The sequence below is a fragment of the Archocentrus centrarchus genome, chromosome 13, assembly GCF_007364275.1.
Source record: "Archocentrus centrarchus isolate MPI-CPG fArcCen1 chromosome 13, fArcCen1, whole genome shotgun sequence".
Lineage (NCBI taxonomy): Eukaryota > Metazoa > Chordata > Actinopteri > Cichliformes > Cichlidae > Archocentrus > Archocentrus centrarchus.
Window position 1 is genome coordinate 9,255,192 of NC_044358.1, and position 24,079 is coordinate 9,279,270.

Consider the following 24,079-nt stretch of genomic DNA (forward strand, 5'->3'; position numbering starts at 1 on the left):
AAATTAAAGCATATAAACGCTCAATAATCACAAAAACAACAGTTCACAACCCTCGGTGTGTTTATGATTCAGTGATCTTAGTTATCTTTTTAATGATGGCTTATTAAAGCGGGAGCTGCTGATGTCTTAATTAATTATAACAACTGTTAATGCTGGAGTGTTTAAATCTAAATTATTAGTATAAGACGCATTTTAGATTAAATCTTATTTGGCTGTTTTTAAGTAATATTTGAAGACAATTGTTTCTTATGATAAAAAAAAATCACTGATTCATTGTAATGACATTTACGGTTTATTTTTTTGTAAACAAATATGCATCTGTTAGCCACTGTGAGAAGTCTGAATCCTCCCTTCCAGATCCAGATTTTGGGTCCAGGTCTCAGCTGAAACCCTCTTCCTCTGGTGGAGCGAGTACGTCCAATGCTGTAGCAGCTGGAACCAGACCCAGTCTACCCCAACCTCAGCTCCGCCCAGGCACAGGCTTTCCCGCCTCCTCATCCTCGTCCTCCTCCTCCTCGTCATCCAGGCCTGTGCAGCCTGGTAGTGCTGGCACTACGGCCACCCAGGGCAGAACCCGGGCTCCGCAGAGCCGACCTGATTCAACACAACTGAGACCTCAGCTTCCATCCAGCGGGAGTCAAGGTAGCACAAAAAACAAGTCTTAAATAAGGGAGATTTTATTCTATGACCCATCACTGAGCATCAGATAACACTGTATTATTTAACAGACAGTGGTGCTGTGTCAGGGGCTGGCATTAAAAACACAGTGTTGGGTGATGCTAAAAAAAAGTCTTCAGTTTAAACTGCAGCTACAAAGCATCTCGTTTCTGGCAGCTTTTATGATACTGTGACAAGTGAAAACTTTTGTTTCATCATCGGTTCTAGGCCATTATCTCATTAGTCAAACCTGTAGATTTAATGAAGAGGAGGATCGAGCAGGGAGGAAGAAAATGATTTAAATAACCTCAAAGCTCCCGAAGAGGGAACCGATTTAACATTGTCATTTCTGTTTTCAGCAGGTGATCATTTCTCTTTGTTGTACCGTGTGGATGAGCCGGCATCCAGGGGGGACTCCCTCCCTGCTCCGGCCCAGCCACACAGCACTGAGCGTGGGTCGAGACCCGGCGGAGAGCTCCCTCCTGTGGAGACCAGACCGGCTGTGAGCCCGACACCCCAACCCACCAGAGTTCAGAGTGAGTACGAGCAGCAGACGGAGCGCGGGTGTCGCAGACGGACATTTAGCGTTTGTTTTCTCCACCTGTCTTTACTCTGGATGGACAGTTTGTCCACATCATTTTAAAAATGTGATGTGAAGTTATTGATACATTGAATCAGTTCAAAATACAATCTGCCAGTCGCTCCCTGAAACGCTCTCAGCTCATGCTCAAGTCATTAAATGAGCTCAAGTCTCACAAACAGGTCCTGTTTGGTTTTCATGTGTTTTAATGACTTTGTAAAGTCTGAGGAGCTGTTCTCTGGCCTTCACTCGGTGGGAGAATGCAGTTCAGTAATGCAGCTGATAATCAGAACATCAGGGCGAAGATGGAGCTGTGCCACCATGTTTCTGTGATAGTACCGTCAGTGTGGAGGAGGGTCGAACATAAAACTGAGCAGTGAAGTAAAGCATCGCATGGGGACTAGGCCCCACCAGGATTCATGTTCTGTGTGTGTGTGTGTGTGTGTGTGTGTGTGTGTGTGTGTGTGTGTGTGCGCAGCAGTACGAGGTGTGTGTGAGAGCAGACCAGGTGTGTGTGGCCGTGGCCGCTGTGTGGATCAGCCAGGTGGGAAACACAGCTGTGTGTGCGATCAGGGGTTCCAGCTCAGCTCTCAGCGCACACACTGCCAAGGTGAGACACACACACACACACACACACACACAGAGGAAGGTTGACTTCACGCTGAACTTTATGTAAATATTATTGAATGTGACGATTATATTATTGAATGTGACGATTACATTTTACAATAATAATTTTTATTTTACAGATAAACCTGTTTTTCCTGACATTTTCTTTAGTCATATTTTCCTGTTAAAAAAAAAAAGACTTCAGATATTTGCTAATATTTTTTGACCAATAATTCTGAAACATTCAGGTTTGAGCAAAAAAAAGAAGCTGCTGTTTCCTGTAGAAAAAGATCGTTTCCTGCAACAGTTGCTTCTGCGACAAACAGCATGAACTGTTTTAAACAGGTGTCTTCTTCTTGTGACTGTGTGTGTGTGTGCCTGTGTGTGCGCACACGTGCGTGTGTGTGTGTGTGCGTGCATGTGTGCAGATGTGAACGAGTGTCTGCAGTCTCCAGCTGTGTGTTCCGTGGGAGAGTGTGTGAACAGCGTCGGAAGCTACCGATGTGCGTGTCCACCTGGATACAGAAGCAGCAACCAGCAGACCAGTTGCCAAGGTGATGGCCACTTCCTGTTTATTGATTTGGAGGGTTGTTTTTCCGCCTCTCGCCCGGTGGCAGCTGGGATAGGCGCCAAGGGAAACATGGATGTTCTGTTTGTTCTTATGAGAAATGAAACACTTTATTTAATACAACAGTTTACTGAAGATATTTTCCTCTGCATGGTTGGGACTTTAACTGTAAGAGAAATAAAACACCTGTAATAAATATTAGGGGAAAAAATGAATAAACTATCAGAAAATAAAAATCTGGAAAAATGCTGGGAAAACTGACACTGTCAGAACGTAGGACAAATATTGGTAAAAGTACTGGTGTAATATTTGGAAAAAATAAGTAATTAAAACATATTAAAAGAAGTCCTAATAAAGTTTTGGAAAAAATTTAAATAACAAATTATAAAATATAACGAACTATATCAGTAAAATTTTTGAAGAAATATTAACATATTCAACTGATATTAGTAAAATATATGTCAATAACATGAAAATTATCAGTACAATTTTGGGAAAACATTTAGTAACATATCAGAGAAATATTACAAAAAAATATTAGTATATAAAATGTATTTTGGCTGTTAAACCAGTTTGCTGTGATGAATCCTCAGACATCGATGAGTGCCGGCAGAATCCCTGCACCAACGGTCGCTGTGACAACACGGCGGGCAGCTACAGGTGTGTCTGTCGCCTTGGTTACAGGCTCCTCGGCAACACTTGCACAGGTAAAGGCCCGTGATGGCACATGTTGCTAATGATCTTATGTTTCAGAGATTTATCGGGACAGCCGCAGGCTCATACATCATCAGTGGTGGATTTTCAGGTTCTAATGACGAGGTCAATAAAGCAGTGTGAGCCAAACGCTCAGGCTGCAGACTGCTCTAAACACTCAGTTTATCACAATGTTTTTCTAGTTTTAGATTTTTATGATATCATAGAGAGTTAATATCACTAATATGGACATCACAGTGGCAGCCAATCAAAAGACAATTGGTCTTAAATGGGGAGGAGCTAAAATTGCTTGTTTTAGACAGATAATTAACTGATCAAATCTACTATAAGTGATATCACTGATCTGTGTGTGTGTGTGTGTGTGTGTGTGTGTGTGTGTGTGTGCGTGCGTGCGTGCGTGCGTGCGTGCGTGAGTGTGTGTGTGTGTGTGTCTGTCAGATGTGGACGAGTGTGCCGACCTTCTGCAGTGTCCGGGTCAGGAGTGTGTCAACACTCAGGGCTCGTACCGCTGCGTGTCCTGCCTGCCAGGATATGGACTGCTCAATGGTGTCTGCACAGGTAAAACAATAATATAAAAAAAAAAATAGATGCTAAAAGTTTGTTTCTTTCATTATTAACAAAAATCCCCAAATGCAGTTAAAGTAATAAAAAATGTATATTTCTACTCTATGTCAAAGGTTTGTTTTACCCATGAGAGGTTTGTAAAAGTAAAAAAACAGAAGTCAAATATTGGCAAATATATTTTATATTTGTGAAAATTACAACATTTCAAGTATTATTATTAAAATATAAAAAAAAAATATGGTAACGCTTTCTTTTAAGGCCTGCCCTTAGGCTGTAACTATCCTGTAAGTAAGTTCCATCCATCCATCCATCCATCCATCCATCCATCCATCCATCCATCCATCCATCCATCCATCCATCCATCCATCCATCCATCCATCATCCATCCATCCATCCATCCATCCATCCATCCATCCATCGGTCTATTTCCTTCCACCTGATTGTCCACATTCCCACAGTTTTTAACGATCTGCTTTTAACTGTGGACTCTGGTAGTCCTGCAGTTTTAGTACTTCTAGATCTGTCAGCTGCCTTTGACACTGTGGACCACGAGATCCTTCTATCCCGCCTAGAACATGAAATTGGCATTAAAGGCACGGTTCTGACTTGGTTCAGATCTTATCTTACTGATAGAAGTTTCTCTGTCCATCTAGGAAACTGTTTTTCTACCACAGCAAAGCTTTCTTGTGGAGTGCCTCAGGGGTCCATTCTGGGCCCAATTCTTTTTCATTGTATATGTTGCCTCTAGGGTCGATTTTTAGGAAACATAATATTTGTTTCCACTGTTTTGCTGACGACATCCAGGTGTATATGCCCATCAAACTGAACAGCAGAGATCCATGGGAACCCCTGCTGAACTGTCTAAGTGACATCAAGTCCTGGATGAGAAACAATTTCCTAAATCTTAATGAAAGCAAAACCGAGGTCATATGCTTTGGTAAATTTGACCCCTCAAGCTACTCCTCTGGCACTCCGAGTCATTTGGCTCCTCACTGTCGTGATGCTGTGAAAAATCTGGGTGTCATTTTAGATAGTAGTTTTAAAATGGAGAAGCAAGTAAGTGCTGTTACCAAAATCAGTTTTTACCAACTCAGAGTCATTGCCAAGGTAAAACCTTATCTCCCACAGCAGGACCTGGAAAAAGTTATTCATGCTTTTATTACTTCCCGCCTGGACTACTGTAATTCTCTGTACTTTGGCATAGATCAATCATCTGTGCGCCGCCTGCAGGTAGTCCAGAATGCGGCAGCTCGTCTTTTAACCGGTTTAAAAAAGCATGAACACATTACCCCAGTCCTGTCATCCCTTCACTGGCTCCCTGTCCGTTTTAGAATCGATTTTAAGATTTTATTGTTTACTTTTAAAGCCTTAAACGGACTGGCACCTTTGTATCTGTCTGAGCTGCTTCACTGTCACACCCCTGTAAGAGCTCTGAGGTCATCGAACCAGCTGCTCTTACAGAGGCCTAAAACTAGACTAAAACAGAGAGGTGATCGAGCTTTTGCAGCAGCAGCACCAAAGCTATGGAACGATCTACCTCTCCATATCCACACAGCTCAGACGATACACACATTTAAATCTCTATTAAAAACACATTTCTTTTCCTTGGCATTTGGCTGCAGTGCTACCTCCTTTTAGATGATTGTTTTATGGTATTTTATGGTACTTGTTTTAAACGTTTTAATTTTTAATTTTCTTATGTTATTTATTGTTCTTAATGTTTTTATTTATTTATTTTTATTTTTTTATTTATTTATTTATATATTTTTATTTTTATTTAGTATAGTCCTTGGGGTTACAGATCTTGTACAGCACTTTGGTCAACGTCGTTGTTTTAAATGTGCTTTATAAATAAACTTGACTTGACTTGACATTCCCGTCTGTGTACTCGTCGGTGTCTTCATGTCCTTTTGTAAAACACTTGTTGTTAAAGTTGCTGTAAACATAAATTTGCCCCATTGTGTCTTCAGACATCGATGAGTGTCGTCAGGCTCCCTGCTCCAACGGGCGCTGTGAAAACACACCTGGAAGTTACCGCTGTGTGTGTCACCATGGTTACAAGCTCCAGAATAACACCTGCACAGGTACACATCCTTCAGTAAAAATATTAACAGGTGGATGGATGCTAACAAGCCATGTTTACAGACTTAGAGTAACATCATCTGAACAGTCAATCAGTCAAGAACGTGTTTGTGTGTTTGTGTGTGTGTGTTCAGATGTCGATGAGTGTGCAGAGCCATCTCAGTGTCCTGGGCAGATGTGTGTGAACTCTGTGGGGTCATACAGATGTGTGTCCTGTAGACCAGGATTCAGGCTGACCAACAGACAGTGTACAGGTACACACACACGCGCACACACGCACACACACAGATTTATGAACCCACAGAAACACACACTCTCTGTTTGCAGATATAAATGAGTGTGAGAACAGTGACTCCTGTCCCGGTCAGCGGTGCATGAACACTGAAGGCTCCTACAGATGTGTGGACTGTCGGCAGGGATACCACAGCGTGGATGGAGTGTGTAAAGGTACACACACAAACACACAAATATTTTAATCACGAGCTCTAACCGCACATGTTCAGAAACACACACACACACACACGTTCAGAAGCTGCTCAACTTAACTGATGAATCCAAACTTTGAGGAGTCCTGCTTTATAAAAACCAGCTAAGAACAGAACGTGAAGAGAGGAACTGATCCTGATTCTTCATCGTTTACTACATCATGTTTATTACATCACAGTTTCTTCACTCATCACTGTATCATTTCCTAAATCATCAGTTTGTAGGTTGTGGGTTAAGCTGGAGTCACACAGCAGTGAGATGGAGTCTTTAGAAAGTCACTGATCTGTAAAAAGCCACGCAGCTACATAAAAAAGAGCTAATGTGGTGGAAGTTAGGTTCCATCCATCCATCCATCCATCCATCCATCCATCCATCCATCCTCTGCTTATCCAAGTCTGGTTGCAGTGGCAGCAGGCTAAGCATTGGAAGAAATAAAAAGGAAACCACTTTCTCTGTTGCAGACATAGACGAGTGTGCGAGCAGCAGGGCGTGTGAGGCAGAGCGGGTTTGTGTGAACACTGTCGGCTCATTCAGGTGCGACTGTCTGCCCGGGTATCAAACCTCCGGATTGGGGAGGCAGTGCAGAGGTGAGTGGAGGTCGCTTGCTGCTAGTTATGGATGATGATGATGGTGACAAAGTAAATTTACTCTGTTAGACTTGCAGTGGACTCTTAAAGTCTCAGAGTAAGGACTTGCAAAGATAATATTAAAAAAAAAAAATTGGTAAATTCCTGAAAAAAAGTGAGAAATTTAAAAACACAAAAAATTATAAATATTTGAACATTTTGTGTGTGTGTGTGTGTGTGTGTGTGTGTGTGTGTGTGTGTGTGTGTGTGTGTGTGTGTGTGTATGTGTGTCCTCAGACATTAACGAGTGTTTGGAGGGAGATTTCTGTTTCTCCAGAGGAGAGTGTGTGAACACGCCTGGATCCTACATGTGTGTGTGCTCTCAGGGATTCACACTGAGTGAGAACCGGACGGCCTGTCTCGGTGAGTCCCGGCATTCAAACAAGCAACATTTCTTTTGGTTCATGTGCACACTGATGTTCAGAGATGTGTATACGTTGCACATGTTTTAGTTAAATACAGAATACCGAGAACTACCAAGAACAACTACAGCCCCGGTGACAGTATGAACAAAAGTAGAAGTGACGTCAAAGCCGCTGTGCTGAACTGTCCCACATGTAGTAATGTGCTCTCTGAGTGGGTATATTACAGTTAGGTCCACAAATATTTGGACATCAACACCCTCTTTTGTAGTTTTTAACAAAGTAATGTTATACACAGTCTCCCATTTTCAGAGGCTCAAAGGTAAATGAAAAAACTAACATAATTTTAAAAATAAGTTGTTTTTGATACCTCAAGGAAGAACCTTTGCCATCAATGACTGCCTGAAATCTAGAACATTACCAGGTGTTGTTTCCTCCCTTGAGTTGCTCTGCTTGATCTTTGCTGCAGCTTGTTTGTGGGTCACTCTGACCTCAGTTTTGTATTTAGTAAGTGAAAAGCTGCTCTGTGAGATCAGGTGACTGACCCACGCATAACGGTGCCTCCACCATGTTTGACAGATGACGTGGCATTCTTCAGATTATCAGCTCTTTCTCTCCTTCTCCAAACTTTTCTCTTCCCATCATCGTGGTACAACTTCATCTTGGTTTCATCCAAATATTTTTTTCAGACCTGTGCCAACTCTTTTTACATGCTTTCTGGTAAAGTCTAATCTGATCTTCCTGGTCTTGAGTGTAACCAGTTCTTTGCACCTTGTTGTAAATTCTGTTTTCATGAAGGTGTCTCTTGATTGTAGACTTACACAATCATACGTGGGCGTCCTCGAGTGTTCCTGTGTTGGTTAGATGTTGTGAAGTTGTTTTTCTTGACCATGGAACCATGGTGTTTCAGTGTAATGATGACCTTCATATGCACTGACCTCTCTTTGAGCCTCATATTGAGAGTTTCAGTGAGAAGATGTAAAAAACAAGTTTAACACTTGGAATCAACTCCAGATATTTTATCTGCCTAAACTGTTGTGGAATAATGTGGGAATGGGCCTCATCTGATCTGGAAGCTGTCCAATTAATTTTGGGCACCTAAAATTGAGGAAGTGTGTATAAAAATGGCTGTAATTCCTGAACAGTTAATGCAGCTCTTTGTCTTCTCATCTCTTTGTGCAGATGTGGACGAGTGTGTGAAGGTGGGTGTGTGTTCGGATGGTCGCTGTGTGAACACTGAAGGCTCGTTCCAGTGCGAGTGTCAAATCGGCTTCACCACCAACCCCGAGGGGACTGCTTGCCTTGGTAGATACACACACACACACATATACAAAGACGTGTTTGCTGTAACATCAGTTTAAATGTGCCCCTAAAACAGTGTCTTTGTCCTTAGGATAAGGGGGTCAACCTTTTAATAAATGGGACACATACACAGCAGTTTAATTTTAAGCAGGCCGGACCAGTAAAGTTAACCTATAACAGGGTTTGTGAACCTGCAGCTCTTTTGTCCAGCTCCTTGTGGCTTCCTGTGGCTTTGACAAAAAAAAAAAACTCAAGGAATAGATAAACTGAGAAATGATTCAGATGAAAAGGGGGGGAAACATGGAATAAAGACAAATGTAAGAAGAATATTAAGTAATTTATTTTATTGTGAGCCAGTGAAGAGAAGTTAAAGTCAGACTGATGTATTCAAAGCTTTTGGTGTTAGTACTATGACTGTGGTGCTTTGAATAAGCTGGTTGGTTGGTTACTGTAATGAGTTCATGAACCAGCTGTTCAAAGACTGGCTGACACATGAGGCTTCTAAGACTTGGAGATATGAGATATGTGCTTGTGGACGTTAAGAAGTAAAGTTTTTGTCATGCTCACAAGGTTTTACTAACATGGCGCTAACAAAGAATGAGTCTGATGTTTTTACAGAAACAGATATATAAAATGGTGTGTCATCAGCATATGGACAGTTGTATTGTTGATGACAGACCCACATAGGAGCATAATATTTACACTATATGGACAAAAATATTAGGTCATACCTCTTAATCCTTAATTTCAGGTGGTTTCAGTCCCATTGCCACTGAAATGGCAGTGGGACTGACAGCGTGTAATTATACAGTCTGCCTTTACAAACATGAGTCGAATGGGTCGTATTTGAGCTGTGTACTATAATAGTCCACCATTGCAACAAATCAGTCTGTGAAATTTCTTTCCATGCTCAACTGTAGTATTATTCCAAAGTGAAAGAGTTTAGGAACCACAGCAACTCAGCCAGGAACTGCCAGATCGTTGAGTGCTGAGGTGCACAGTGAGTCAAAAATTACTGAGCTCCAAACCACTTCTGGCATTAACATCAGCACAAAAGCTGTGCACCGGGAGCTTCATGGCATGTGTTTCCATGGCCAAGCAGCTCCTGCAGATGTAATGTGTTTGTAGCCCAAAACTCTTGTCTATACAGCATACTAAATGTAATCTAATCAGCAGTGGACCCAGAATTGGCTCCTGAGGGACTCAACTAAAGTGTTAGAATACACATTTTATGGTTGCTTGAGCATTTATCACATTGATAAACATTAGATCACTAAACTTAATGCTCCTTTTTTTCACTTCATGTAATCTTCTCTTCCTTCTTTTGCCTTTTTTGGCACACTCTTACCCTCACCCCGACAGCAAGAGGCACGCCTCGCTCATGTTTTTCAGTAATTTTATGCTTTATATCCATGGTCATCATCCTTTTCAGCACCGATCTTGGCATTCGCTTTCTTTGGACCCGTGGTTTAAAAAAAGGAAATGTTCCAAAATAAATGCGAAAAATAATCAAACAGATCAACAACCATCGAAGAAAACGAGCGCACAGCGAGAGGAAAAAAAAAACCAACAGAACGTGCAGATGGTGTATTTTCGCTCAGTCGTAACTCAGATATTCGCTCGCAACATAAAGCAAAAATTCGACCAAGTGACCGATCGTATCTCAAAAAACTCGTTGGTTGGGACACTCGCAAATCAAGGTACCACTGTACTTATTTTGATATACTTCACTGGTCACTTTGGTTTGAAATTAGGAGGAGATGCTTTTTTTTAATCTGGCATTAATATTTATTCCAGTGACTGTATATTTATTTATTTATCTATATTTTTAACATACTAACCAACAACTACATCAGTGAATTATGAGTGAATATTAACTAGCAGTGGACCCAGTATTGACCCTACAGTACTACATAAGAAGTGCAGGCCTCATCTGAGTCAAAGTTCCTGGTGGAATCAGTTCGTCCAGGTAAAAACTTACCCTTGGCATAAATTAAGGCTGCACTGAGGTCACAAAGTTCCAGCCAGAGCTGTCAATCTTGACATCTGGTCTCCGGCTGATGATCTCTGTCTGTCTCACAGATGTTGATGAATGCGTCTTGTCTGGTGGTTCTATTTGCGGGTCACAGCGGTGTGAGAATACGATTGGTTCCTACAGCTGCCTCACTAATTGTGAGCCAGGCTACCAGGTGAACCACGCTGGCATCTGTGAAGGTGAGTCTGAGCGCATGTTACTAACACTTCAGTCTCCCCCCAGAAGAGCTGGAAGATGGAGGTCTGGCCAGCTCTGCTTAGGCAGATAAGTGGTCAAAAATGAATGGATGGAAGTACGTGACCTCCTCCTTGTCTCCTTTTTCTCTCAGATGTTAATGAATGTGCCGACGTGACCGTGTGTGGAGCTAACGCCTACTGTCAGAACCTGTTAGGAACTTACCGCTGCGTTTGTGACAAGGGCTTCACCTCCAACGCAGATGGAAAGACCTGTGTGGGTATGTTTTTAAAGCACGAATGTGAGGATTTGATGCTTTTTGGGACGTTAGGTTTAGAAAAATAAAATGAGACATTTTAAGACATCTTTGGATCCTAGAAAAAGCATTTTTCCAGTCTTCAAAATATTTAATCTGCAAAACGATCTACAGCTTATCTGGGTTATAAGGGTTATCAAATGACTCGATGTTTTAATATGTGTGTCTTTTCAGATGTGGATGAGTGTGTGTCTCTGCCAGGTGTGTGTGGCACAGCACGATGTGAGAACGTGGAGGGGTCCTTCATGTGTGAATGTGACCAGGCAGGACAAAGTTACGACAAGGCAACCAGACAGTGTCTCAGCTTGGGAGCTCGAGGTATACACATACTGGGCTCAATGCCGCTGCAAGCCACTTTACAACCCAACTTCACCACAGCTGCGTGTGTTTTCTAAGTCAATAACTGTCATTTCTGTTGTTACTGATGCCACCAAATATAAAGTACCGTATTTTTCGGACTATACGTCGCTCCGGAGTATAGGTCGCACCAGCCAAAAAATGCATAATAAAGAAGAAAAAACATATATAGGTCGCACTGGACTATAAGTCGCACTTTTTTGGGGGGGGGGGTTGATAGAATCCGAGACCCAGAGCAGAAATTCCATCTTGAACGGCAATTTAAAATAATAATGGATTGAAGAACAGGACGAACACGGTTACGCCTACGTTATGCTAACGTAGCACATTCAGCTACATGACGCACAACGAACACGTGTTCGGTATTGTAACGTTGTAAACACACTTCCAAAGTCGGCGATATTCACAACAAAGGTCGTCTTTATTAACAGAAAAACGGCTGCTGTAGGCCACAGCCACGCCAACCACAACTACAACAGCGGAACAGCAACACACACACAGGCAAGCTCTCAGTCTTTTTCTCTCTCTCCATGCTGCCTTCACGAACCTCCCGAACAGTCCGAAATCCCACAACATCAACACGCTCTCTAACTAAGAGAATCGCTACAGTATGTTAACGTAACATTAAGTTATTCAGATAACCATAGCATAAAGAACATACTAACAAGTTAACCAAACCATCAATCCATTGAATTCTTCATCCTCGGTGTCACTTCTAAACAATTCCGTACACTCCGTAGACGAAGCGCCGCTTCCTCTTCTGTGTCGCGTTAGTCAGACTCGTCGTCAGCTGCAGTTCCAATTATTCCAGCCTTTCTGAATCCCAACAGGATGGTTTGTCACTGAAGCCCATGTTTTCTTGATCCATCCAATGACTTCCAGGAAAGTTGGGTGGCGCATTCTCCCAGTTGCCGTTAAGCTGTGCTCTCCATCCATCATCCACTGCGCCCACAGGTTACGCAAGACTGCCTTAAAGCTGCAGTTCACGGAGATGTCAAGTGGCTGGAGTATTTTGGTTCATGTGTTATAAATGTCACATATACGTCGCTCCGGAGTATAGGTCGCACCCCCAGCCAAACTATGAAAAAAAGTGCGACTTATACTCCGGAAAATACGGTAGTGCAAATGGAATAATGATCCTATTTTCCTAACAAAATTGGATTTAATGACTTAATTTAATGATTTATACTTTTTCCTGACTGGCAGCCTCTAAGTCCAAAAAAATAAAACCAACACTGAAGTGCCAAAAGCTGCAGTTCCTCTAATGTCTTTGCTGAGTGAAATTCTAGGATGTTATATTAGTTACTGAGTACTGATAAGCAGGTATCTGCGTCTGTGTGATGCTCCCATACAGTCTGTGGATGCAGCTGATAACCAGGCTAGCTGGCATTAGCTGATATTTGCCCCCTGATCTAAATATGGTCTAAGCTAAGCTTTGTGTATCATAATTTATGACCCATTACATCACAGTACCTCACAATTGTGCCACATTGCAACCCAAAACTGTTAACCAGACTGGTCTTAATCTCCTTTTTTCAGCAGAAGCAATCCCCAATCGCCAAACCTCCTCCTCCTCCTCCTCCTCCTCCTTCCACGCCAGTGTGGTGGAGCTGTCTCCGATGTTGCCGCCACTCCCTGAGGCTCGTCCTGGCGAGCTGAGGGAGTGTTATTACAACCTGGCTGAGCAGGGGACTTGCATCCTGCTGGCCACCAACACCACCCAGCAGGAGTGCTGCTGCACATTGGGGGAAGGCTGGGGGCTGGGCTGCCAGTACCACACCTGCCCCTCTGCAGACACAAGTGAGAAAGAGAGGAAGGTCTTTATAGTGAATGCAGGCCATCTATCAGAACATCAGAGTTGGGTTTTGGTTCATTTTCTGATAAAGTCTTTCTGTGTTGCAGCCGAGTTTCTGACTCTGTGTCCCAGTGGGAGTGGATATGTTACTGAAGGACCAGGAGCCTTCAGCTACAGAGGTACAAACACAGCAGACATCTTTAACCCCCAGAAAAACCCTGACCCAACTGCATTTCTCTTCCTGACTGATGCTCCAAAACAACAGTGAAAAATTCCATGAAAATGCTCGTGCACTGATGTTAGTTGATGTTACCGAGTCTGAGAATGTCCAGTCAGCATGGATGTTTTCTGATATTCAGTGTTTAGAAGGTTAGAAAAACATAACCCAGAAGGTATTTGTAAAATCCTCTTGTCAAAGAGTCTGGATTTTAAAAAAGGATCTGTAATAATCCCTCTGTACAAAACCCTGCAGGAGGTACAGCAGCAGCTGTAGTAATACAGTGGACATAAATGAGCGTGTCTTTTGGACAGATGTGTCCTTTTGTTTGTGCCTGTGCTGCCAGATGTGGATGAGTGTAAGCGTTTCCATCCGGAGGTGTGTAAGAACGGCGTGTGTGTCAACAACATCCCAGGATACAGCTGCTACTGCTCCAGTGGATACGTTTACAACAGCACGCTGCTGGAGTGTGTTGGTACGACGAACTGAAGTTCAGCAGTTTAATTTCCTCAAACTGCTTTTAATTGTTGTGTAAATAAAGTTTTTTCCCTCCTTCCTGTGTCAGATCATGACGAGTGTGAGGAGGAGAGCTGTGTGGGAGGAATTTGTGTGAACACAGTTGGTTCTTATTACTGCAGCTGTCAGTCTCCTCTGGTCCTCGATGACACCCAAAGAAACTGTGTCAACTCCTCTGACCTCAACGAGGGTAAGACCTGTCTTCTTCCTCCTCCTCCTACTCCCATTTCTCCTCCAAGCAAACATGGCTGATATGGTGAGTTACTGCACAACTGCAAAACTGCATTTGATGGCACAAACTGAAGCATAGATGGGCAGATGTTGATGTTTCCTTATAGGACCAAAGGTTCAATCAGACAAAAAAAAATAAATATGACAGATTTTTGCTATCAAGTTCAGTGCATGTCTTTGTTTTTTAATACATTTCACTGACAACTAATTTTGTTACTCAGTGGTTGTGCACAAACAGCCACACAGAGTCAACGTACCCACTGAATTCTGTTTTTTAAATATAAACACTTTGAATTAATTTCCTTTTACCTACATGTAAATTATGTCATGTGTGACCTTAACATGTCTGAACCATTACAACATCATCTGTCTGCCCCCAGTTATGAACCTGTGATATGAGCAGTTCAGTGTGTGTAGTCAGTCAGCTCAGTAAATGAGTCACTCACTGATTTCAAAAAGAGTTGGCCAGTGGCTTTTCAAAGTAGAAATGTTTACTGGGCTGCTCTTTTACAAGCCTCATTTCTTACTTTTATGTTTATGAATTTTGTTGTTTTGTTTGGAAGAGTCAGGTCTCCTTATGTTATGCTAAGCTAGCCTAAGGGGCTATTATTAGCTTCTTCACTGTGACGCCTTAGTTTAGAAGACAGAGTGTTGTATGTGGCTTATTGAATTCTCCCTGAGAAAGATGGTTGAAGTTTAGAACCACACTTAAACAACGCTGTATCATCTGCATAGAGATGGATATTAAAGCACAGATCAGGGAGACTAATGTTTTACTGCAGTGGTTCCCAAAGTTTGGGCCAAAGGTGCTGCAGGTGGGCCACACTAATAACAAGTATGCATAGTTACATATTTATATAAGTTATCTATTTATATAAAAAGTGATTTAAAACTGGTAATATGAATGGGATTTTCTGGTTTTTAAGTGGTTTTAGTGAACCCTGTAAACAGTGCTGGACCTGTGGTTTACCATTTCTGTGTGCCCTCCAGATGAAAACCTGTCTGTGTGCTGGCAGCACGTAACGGCAGACCTAATGTGTCAAAGCGCTCTGCGGGGAGCTCAGGTCACCTTCACGGACTGCTGCTGTCTGTATGGGCAGGGTTGGGGGATGAGCTGCGCCCTCTGTCCCGCCACTGACGCAGGTAAACAAAACAACCACTGGAGATGCCAAAAACATCATGCTGGCTCACTCTCCTGTATCTGCTATCAAAATATATTTCCCCAAAAAGGTGATTAGGGATATGTTGAGCATTTTTTTTACCACCAGAAATCAGAAAAACCTTCAAGACTATGTGATGCTCGAGATTTTAATTATATGGCCTATTATATCAGGGTGTCAAACTGAAATACAAACAAGTTCTTAAGTGCAAATTACATTTTTCAAAGGTGTACTTACTGTAGATTTTGAAGCCATTACCCATGGTGCTGTGATGCGTACAGGAGACAGTACTGAGCTGTAAATATGGGAATGTGGAAACAGGATGAAAAGGAGTTACAGAAGTCTGCTTCCTCTTTGTCTTACTGTCCATATTTGTGGAAGCCCAAGGATGAATTTCAAAGTAAAGGTCACAGCTGTAGTTTAAATCAAAATGTCTTAAATATCATCATTTCACGTGCAGCTTTAGCAGATTTAGAAGATTAACTGATCCTTGTCTCTCCATAGATGCGTATGCCAGGATGTGCAGTTCAGTCCCTCCACCACGTCTTTTCCCAGAGAGATATCCGGACTCAGAAACAGGACGAGGAGGGAGCGGTATAGTAAAGTTCTCCAGATTTGTCCTTTGTTTAAAAAAATTTTTTTAATCTAAAGCTAAGTTAAATTTGACTTTCTCTGTACTCCTCATGTACTCAGCTTCTCCAAACCTACCCCCTTACGGACTGGATTACTTCCCTGTGATTCCCGGCAGAGACTATGATCCTCCTGACTATGGTGATTACTCTCCAGCAGAGGGCAGCAGAACAGGCTCCAGAGGGAGGCCGCCCACTTCCTTCAACCTGCCGGATGAAACCTATCGCAGGCCTGAGTACAGGTGTGATCAAACTAAACTATGTCATAAAGTCTAACAATGATCACATTATATTAACAGAAGCTGCTGTTTGTCTGTCTCAGCACTGGTTTCTACTCTGAAGGAGACTACGGGCCTCCTGACAGCTCCCAGCCCAGGCCTCCATCCTTCCGCATCCCTCCAGACCCTCGAGCTGAGATTGGGTTTGGGGTCCAGCCTCCTCCACAGTCCCAGCCTGATGGTCCTCCTCTCAGCCTGGCCCCACTGCCTGGAGGTCGCTACGAGGATTCAGAGGATTCAGAGGAGGACAGGACGTGGAGGTCAGGGCCGCCTTTCCCTCCCTTCACTGACAGGAGCAGAGGAGGAGGAGGAGGAGGAGGAGTGCCAAGGAGGCTGTATGAGAGTGAGTCTTTTTTTTTTTTTATTCAGTCAAAGTTATGAAATCCCTTTAACAAAAGGTGCTGCTACAGTGCTGATAAAGTTGACTTGGACCGGGTTAGTTCCAGGTGAGTAGCAGGTAAACTACCTTAAACTACCAGATCTACCCAGTGAAGCCCAGTTTCTTCTTGACTTATCTTTCAGGGCGTTACGAGTCATATGCCAGCCTGAGCACAGCTGAGGACTGTGGGATCCTGCATGGCTGTGAGAACGGCAGGTGCATTCGTGTTTCTGAGGGTTACACCTGTGATTGTTACCAAGGATACGAGCTGGATATGACCTCCATGACCTGCATAGGTACGAAGAAACGGCCGCAGAAGTACACTCGTACATTCTGACATTTAGAGTGAAGCAGAATATAAATTGTATTAAAGCCTCAGTCACACGTTGGCCACTGGCAAACCAAAATCTTCACGACTTCTAGAAAGCGCTAAACAACTGAAATTAAAAATTGACTAGAATACTCGGGGCAGCACGGTGGTGTGGTGTTAGCACTGCTGCCTCACAGCAAGAAGGTCTGTCCACCTTGGCCGGAGCCTTTTTGTGAGGAGTTTGCATGTTCTCCCCGTGTCTGCGTGGGTTTTCTCCGGGTACTTTGGTTTCCTCCCACAGTCCAAAGACATGCGGTTAGTGGGGTTAGGTTACCTGTGATTCTAAATTGCCCACGGGTATGAATGTGAGTGTGAATGGTTGTCTGTCTCTCTGTGTTGGCCCTGCGACAGGCTGGCGACCTGTGCAGGGTGTACCCCGCCTCTCGCCCTATGACAGCTGAGATAGGCTCTGGACCCCGCGACCCTGAAAAGGATAAGTGGAAGAGAATGGATGGATATAATACACATTTCTGCCTAGCAACCAACGGTTGCCAGGTGGCGTCCATTGGTTTGTGACTGGGGCTTGATGGAATCATATTTTTGATTCAACTGATGATTCGAATGACTAAATGTGCGTCTCTGTGTGTGTGTCCATTTGCAGATGTAAACGAGTGTGAGGACAGTCTCAGCCTTGAGTTCCCGTGTGTGAACGCTCGCTGTGTGAACACTGACGGCTCGTACCGCTGCGTCTGCAGGAGAGGATACGTCATGTCTCGCAGACCGAACCACTGCGTGGCTGCTTAGATCAGCCTGAACTGGACTGGGATCCAGTAGACCAGTACACAGACTGGACTTCACAGTGGCCGACTGCCTCAGGCTTTATTATTGGACCAGATTAGACAAACTAGACTGCACCAGGCAAAAATATACTGGACTTAGAGACTCTAGATTGCACTAAACTGGGCAAGGCTAGACTGGGTAGCCTGTACAACACAGGGCGACTTCTGATTAAAGAGCAACAACGCCCTGTTTTTGCCTGGACACACACCCTTCCCTAATTCATCTACTATCCAGACTCAAATACACCCTCCATTTGTTCACCCCACCTGTGTTGCCAGTTGGATTACCCTAGTTTTTCTTTAACTGGGCAGGTAGGAATTAGGCAAGTGGTTTTATAGCTTGGGCTGCATTTTGTACCAATAGTTTGGTTGTATTTAAAAGGTGTGTATAAGAAACAGCCGTAAGTTAATTAGTTTGTCAATTAGCTGCCAGTGCGGCTGCTGTAAAAGTGTCCGAATGCTTCAGACTGTGTCTAATTCAAAGTCAGAATTTGGTCAAATGTGAACACACACGTACAATAAACATATCTTTACATTTGGATAACAAACATCCATCACAAATGAACGCTACACACCCCTGTACAAATTACTGAAAGACAGTAAAGTCAGGATTATACTGTACCTGCAGGCGCCGTGGATGAGTATTCTTATTATACTGTAATATTTACTAATCCATTTGAAGGACACATGTATTTAATTCCCTTGTGTGGTGTCTAGTGGACAGGACATGGAAAATGTAACGCCAGCACAGCGCAGTGGAAGCTGCCAAATATCCAGTGATACACAGCAAGCGTCACCTGCTAATAGCAAATACTATGTGCATAATTTTATAAAGCATAAAAACATAAAGGCTTAAAATGTTTCCAGGGTTAGAAACTCTGTTTTAGGGAACAAAAAGTTTGGCTTATTGTCACATGACCTAAAAGGGACCCGTTTTTATTATTGTTCTCACGTTCATCTCCATTTTTATACCTTAACTCCGTTACAGTGGCTTTGTATGACACACACTTAAACCTTTTTTGTTGTTGATTCTCTGATCAAAACGAGCTATTTTAGCTCCCGTCTCTAAAAACCCACTTTCTTCTGATTGGCCAGCTTCCAGAAGCCTGTTGGGGGGGATTCTGAGATATACTGCCTTTATTCTGTTAGCACTAAATGAAAAAGAGTGTTGGAGCGTTTGGCTCACAGATTTACTTCAGCATTTTAAACTTAAAATCGTTACTTGTAACAGAAAATAAGAAAATCAGAACTGGTCACCTTTAATAATAATAAATTATTATTTAGAGCAGGTTAGCGCTACACAGGGACCCAAGCTGCACCCAAAGCTCATGAATAGTCATCGGTCACTTTATTAGCTACACCTTGCTAGTAACAGGTTGGACCTTCGTTTTTCTTTCAGACCTGCTTTAATTCTTCATGGCACAGATTTCAACAAGGTGCTGGAAATGTTCCTCAGAGATTGTGGTTCATGTTCATGTGACAGCATCACTGTTGCTACAGATTTGTGCTCTACTGGACTGAGATCTGGTGACTGTGGGGACCTTTTGAGTACAGTGAACTCACTGTCATGTTCTAGAAACCAATTTAAGATAATCTGAGTTTGTGACATGGTGCATTATGACTGTGGTCATAAAGGGGTGGACATGATCAGTAGTGATACTCAGGTAGGCTGTGGCATTTAAATCATGCTCAGCTGGTACTAAGGGGTCTGGAATGTACCATGTAAATCTGTCCCACACCATCAAACCAGCAGCCTGAACTGCTGATTCAAGGCAGGAAGGATCCATGCTTTCATGCACATCAAGTGCTGACCCTACCATCTCAATGTTGCAGCAGAAATCCAGACTCAGTGGATCAGGCAACATTTCTCTAATCTTCAGATTTCCAGTTTTGGTGAACCTGTGTGCCTCAGTTTCCTGTTCTTAGCTGACAGGAGTGGCACCTGGTGTGATATTCTGCTGCTGTAGCCCATCTGTTTCAAGGTTTGATGTGTTCTGCATTCAGAGATGCTCCTCCGCATATTTTGGTTGCAACATGTAGTTATTTGAGTCACTCTTTCCTTCCTATCAGCTTGAAGCTGTCTGACCATTCTCCTCTGACTTCAGCAAAGCATTTTCTCCCAGAGAACCGCTACTCATTGGATATTTTCTCTTTTTCAGACCATTCTCTGTTAACCGTAGAGGTGGTTGTGTGGGAAAATCTAGATCAGCAGTTTCTGAAATCCTCAGATCAGCCTCTCTGGCACCAACAACCATACCACCTTCAAAGTCACTGAAATCACCTTTCTTCATCATTCTGATGCTCAGTTTGAACTTCAGCAGGTTGTCTTCAGTGCATAAATGCACCGAGCTGCTGCCATATGAGTGGCTAATTAGATAGTTGAGTTAACAAGCAGTTGAGAAGGTGTACCTAATAAAGTGACCGGTGACTGTATATGTCTAACTTTCTGAAAATTCACAATCGTGACGCTGTCAGGACGTGGTCATTTACGACAAAACAAAAGTACTGAAGTTGTTCTGTAGGTGAAGAAATGCTATATGTGTGTTTATTTTGTGTCTTAAGAAACTAACGAGGCAGATTATTGAAGCTCAGATCAGTTCAACGACTTTAAGAATAAACTTTAAGACTTTCTAGACCTCATCACCAGCCGGACTTATGCAGCCAGCTCTGGTGTGTTACAGCACTAGAAATTAGCATAGAACAACATGTTCAATGAAACATAGATTTTAAGGCATTTATTGAGGAAAAAAGTAGTAAATGTTTTATTGTATTAAAGAATGAATTTAACATATGCATTCAAAAAAAGACCAACTTCAGTTGTTAGTGTATTAGTGTGAGCCTCGATACAGATGTGATAAAATAGACATGCACGTAGTTAAAGCCAGTAGTCATGTGCTACAATCAACGCTAACGTAAACAAAACTTACGCCAAGACTTTAGCTATCAAGCACTAGTTAACATTTTGTTCCAAATGCTATTACAGTATTTAAATTGATATTCAACATATCGAATAAGTTTTACTAATGAGCTTTTAGCTGGCCAAATATTAATACATATAGTGTGTGCTCATTAGCTATTAGCATGCTAGTTAACAAGCAAGCAAGGAGTTTATTGTTTGGCTCACTATTCCACTTGAAAATACTGATAACCACATCATCACAAAAACACTGAACTAGCAGGTTAAAAATTCTCTGTTAAATTAATTTTGACTATGCCAGTGTTTGATAGCTAGTAAGCTGTTAGCGCTTAAGCGCTAGGTAGCAAGTGTTTGAAAATAGATTTTCTTTTCTACTGGAAATTATCTATTTATTGACATACTATGTCAACAAGTTCAGAGTCCCACAATTTCTGCATTTTAATTGCTGATTTATATTTTATGGTAACATTTATTAGTTTTTATATGTTAGCTGTTAGCCTGAGAGCTAATAAGTGATATATTAACTTGAAATATTAACTTGGAAGTAAAATAATTTTTTTTCTGCTGAAAATGATTTGTTAACACAATAAATCAAAATTTCCAGGGTTAATTTATTGTCATTACTGAAATAAATATTCTGGCAACTGTTTAGCAGCGAGTGAGCTGTTTGCTTAAGAGCTAATAAATAAGCTAGGCTTCCCAATGGTTAGTTTCAAAGATTCAGTTAAAAAAAAAGACTCATATCTACAAAATATCACAGGATCTCCTTTGTGAACATACATTCCTAACTTTAAGTAACTTTTACTATTTGGACAGTTATATTTTGCTGGTGTGAGATTTTTTATAACTTTTGTAATAACTGGGGGGATATCCCCTCCTTTTAACAATCAGAGTTTGAGTGATTAATAATGACACTACACAAGTCCAATTATATTTTTTATTTTTCTTCATGTCATCAAATCTCAGGTTTCATATCCAAACAACACGTCACGTCTGGTCGACTGAAATCGTCTTTTTTTTTTTTTTTTTTTTCGTGACAGCATGATTTTCAAACAAGTGTATTTTAATTGGAATTATGTTTTGTGTGACCTAGAAGGTGAAGCTTTCATATATGTGGAAAACATATTTTAACCAAGCCATGATATTTTCCTAAAATGTACTTGTGTGTAAAAATAATACAAGCGTGCAAAACTTGTAGTTTCATGTGGTATTCTGCCTTTAGTATCAAGTAAAAGCCGGCCTGCTAAGGTAGGTTCTGAGTAAACTTAACGCACATTAATATCAGCAGATAAATTTCATGAGTATTTCACGAATTGCTGAGAACTGCTGAGAACTATCATGAACTGCCGAACTTTAGGTTGGACCTGCTTATGGGAGTTTTATTGGGGGGGAGTAAGTCATTTATTAAACAAGACTTTGTATTTTTTAAATACTAGATGTGTTGCTGAATTACTGTCTATACTTTTATATTGTTGTTTTTTTCCAGAACATGCATTGATCATGTGTTTTGCATTGTTTTCCAGAACAGCTTCTTTTTTTAAACTATTACAGCCTGTAAGGGAACGTGTTGATCGTGTCTTTGATTAACCTCCTGATGCAGTTAACGTGTTGAAGCGTAGCACGATGAACTTCTGTTTCCCTTCAGCACCAAAAGTTTAAAGTATAACATGCACTGTATCATCCACATTTGTGTTCACACAGCAGATTTTGTAACTTGGATGGTTTTAGATTCACATTTTATCACTGTTGTTTGTATGACATGAAATGAAAATATATTTGCACACATTTATTAAAATCTGTCTTGATGTTCTGCTTTATAATCTGTAGGACAGAAAGAGCAGCTGGTATATTTCTGGTCAGGGAACAAAGGTAAGGCCAGGTCATGCAGGCTTAGAGACCAGTGAGTGACCCCCCTGAAAACCTCCAGTTGCGGGGGAAAATATATATTTCCCTCCGGTTAAGGAGTGGTTGCTGACAGTTGCTGGGTCAAACTAGTTGTAAAAAGGCTACTGCATCAAAAACTTTATTGTGATTGCTTTGGTTGCAAGCAGATTGCAGGTTGTAGTTTGTATGGAAGATGCTCACCTGTCTGCAAACACTTTTTCCCCCTTTGCACTTAAAAACACCACTGCAGCATGTTCACAGATAGATCCTGATCACTGCTCCGTGTATGGCTTATTTAGTGAGTCACAAACAGTGGAAAATCCTCTCAACAGAGGAAAGAAGACTTAATATGAGGAAGACATAACAGGATTTAAAGGAAGAGGTTTGCAAAAAAACAAAAAGGTTAGGGAGAACGTATATAGCAGTACTGGGAGGCTGGGCATATGGCAAAGAGAGAGGTAACAAAGGAAAAGGTTTATACTGCAGTGTATGTGAGGCTGGATACTCAGGAAGGAGAAAAGGACTTTTATTGATTCACTGAGCAGAAAACTCAAGCTGAAAAAGATGTGCAGCAGGTGAGGGTGATTAAGGATAGAGATGGAAATGCAATAATGAGTAAAGAGTGTGTTGAGAAGATGAAAGGAGTACTCTGAGGAGCTGATGAATGTAGAAAATAAGAGGGAGGAGGACAGATGTAGGACAGTTAATGAATCAGGAAGTGCAGAGGATTAGTAAGGAGGAAGAGGGGAAAGGCAGTTGGTCCAGATGACATACCTGTGGAGGTATGGAGATGTCTAGGAGAGAGTGGACTTTTTAACCAGACTATTTAATGCAATCTTAAACAGAAGATGCCTGAGGAATGGAGAAGTGTACTAGTACCAATTTCCAAGAACAAGGGTGATGTGCAGAGCTGTAGTAACTACAGAGGGATAAGAGAGAGCCTAGAGAGGCTGAGGTGTGCTCTGCAGAGAAGAATAAAAGAGGAATGAAAGTCAAGAGAAGCAAGGTAGAATGCATGTCTGAATAAGAAGGAAACAGATGGAAAAATGAACATGCAAGGAGGTCGTGAAGGTGGATAACTTTAAATACCTGGGGTCAACCATCCAAAGCAATGAACAGTGCACAAAAGAGGTGAAGAGGAGAGTGCAGGCAGGATTTAGCGGGTGGAGATGAGTGTCAGGGGTCATTTGTGACAGAAGGATAGCAGCAAGAGTGAAAATGAAGGTTTACAAGATGGTAGTGAGACCTGGTATGATGTATGTTTTGGAGACAGTGGCACTGACTAAAAGACAGGAGGCTGAGCTGGAGGTGGCAAGATCTTCATTGGGAGTGTCCAGGATGGACAGGATTAGAAGTGAGTACATCAGAAGGACGGCTCAGAGTTAGAGAGGCAAGGCTGAGATGGTTTGGACATGTGCAGAGGAGGGATAGTGGATATACTGGACGAAGGATGATGAAGATGGAGCTGCCAGGCAGGAGGAAAAGAGGAAGA

General features: G+C 42.0%; 1 protein-coding gene across 4 annotated transcripts in view; it reads left to right on the forward strand.

The window, feature by feature from the left end:
- Positions 1-19,961, forward strand: part of ltbp4 (latent transforming growth factor beta binding protein 4) — a 41,173-nt gene extending 21,212 nt beyond the window's left edge. For 2 of the 4 annotated variants that reach the window (XM_030744025.1, XM_030744028.1), the window contains 25 exons: positions 358-642; positions 1,017-1,193; positions 1,716-1,847; positions 2,275-2,400; positions 3,008-3,121; positions 3,567-3,686; positions 5,663-5,776; positions 5,909-6,028; positions 6,102-6,221; positions 6,722-6,847; positions 7,124-7,249; positions 8,431-8,553; positions 10,633-10,764; positions 10,914-11,039; positions 11,250-11,393; positions 12,972-13,232; positions 13,335-13,406; positions 13,791-13,919; positions 14,010-14,150; positions 15,182-15,334; positions 15,856-15,945; positions 16,045-16,222; positions 16,303-16,601; positions 16,781-16,933; positions 17,609-19,961. In XM_030744025.1, coding sequence (XP_030599885.1) covers positions 358-642; positions 1,017-1,193; positions 1,716-1,847; positions 2,275-2,400; positions 3,008-3,121; positions 3,567-3,686; positions 5,663-5,776; positions 5,909-6,028; positions 6,102-6,221; positions 6,722-6,847; positions 7,124-7,249; positions 8,431-8,553; positions 10,633-10,764; positions 10,914-11,039; positions 11,250-11,393; positions 12,972-13,232; positions 13,335-13,406; positions 13,791-13,919; positions 14,010-14,150; positions 15,182-15,334; positions 15,856-15,945; positions 16,045-16,222; positions 16,303-16,601; positions 16,781-16,933; positions 17,609-17,751 — 3,704 coding nt within the window. In that variant the 3' untranslated portion in view covers positions 17,752-19,961. The remainder of the gene's footprint in view (positions 1-357; positions 643-1,016; positions 1,194-1,715; positions 1,848-2,274; positions 2,401-3,007; positions 3,122-3,566; positions 3,687-5,662; positions 5,777-5,908; positions 6,029-6,101; positions 6,222-6,721; positions 6,848-7,123; positions 7,250-8,430; positions 8,554-10,632; positions 10,765-10,913; positions 11,040-11,249; positions 11,394-12,971; positions 13,233-13,334; positions 13,407-13,790; positions 13,920-14,009; positions 14,151-15,181; positions 15,335-15,855; positions 15,946-16,044; positions 16,223-16,302; positions 16,602-16,780; positions 16,934-17,608) is intronic. The other 2 variants (XM_030744026.1, XM_030744027.1) reach the window with 2 other exon arrangements.
- Positions 19,962-24,079: the final 4,118 nt, after the last annotated feature.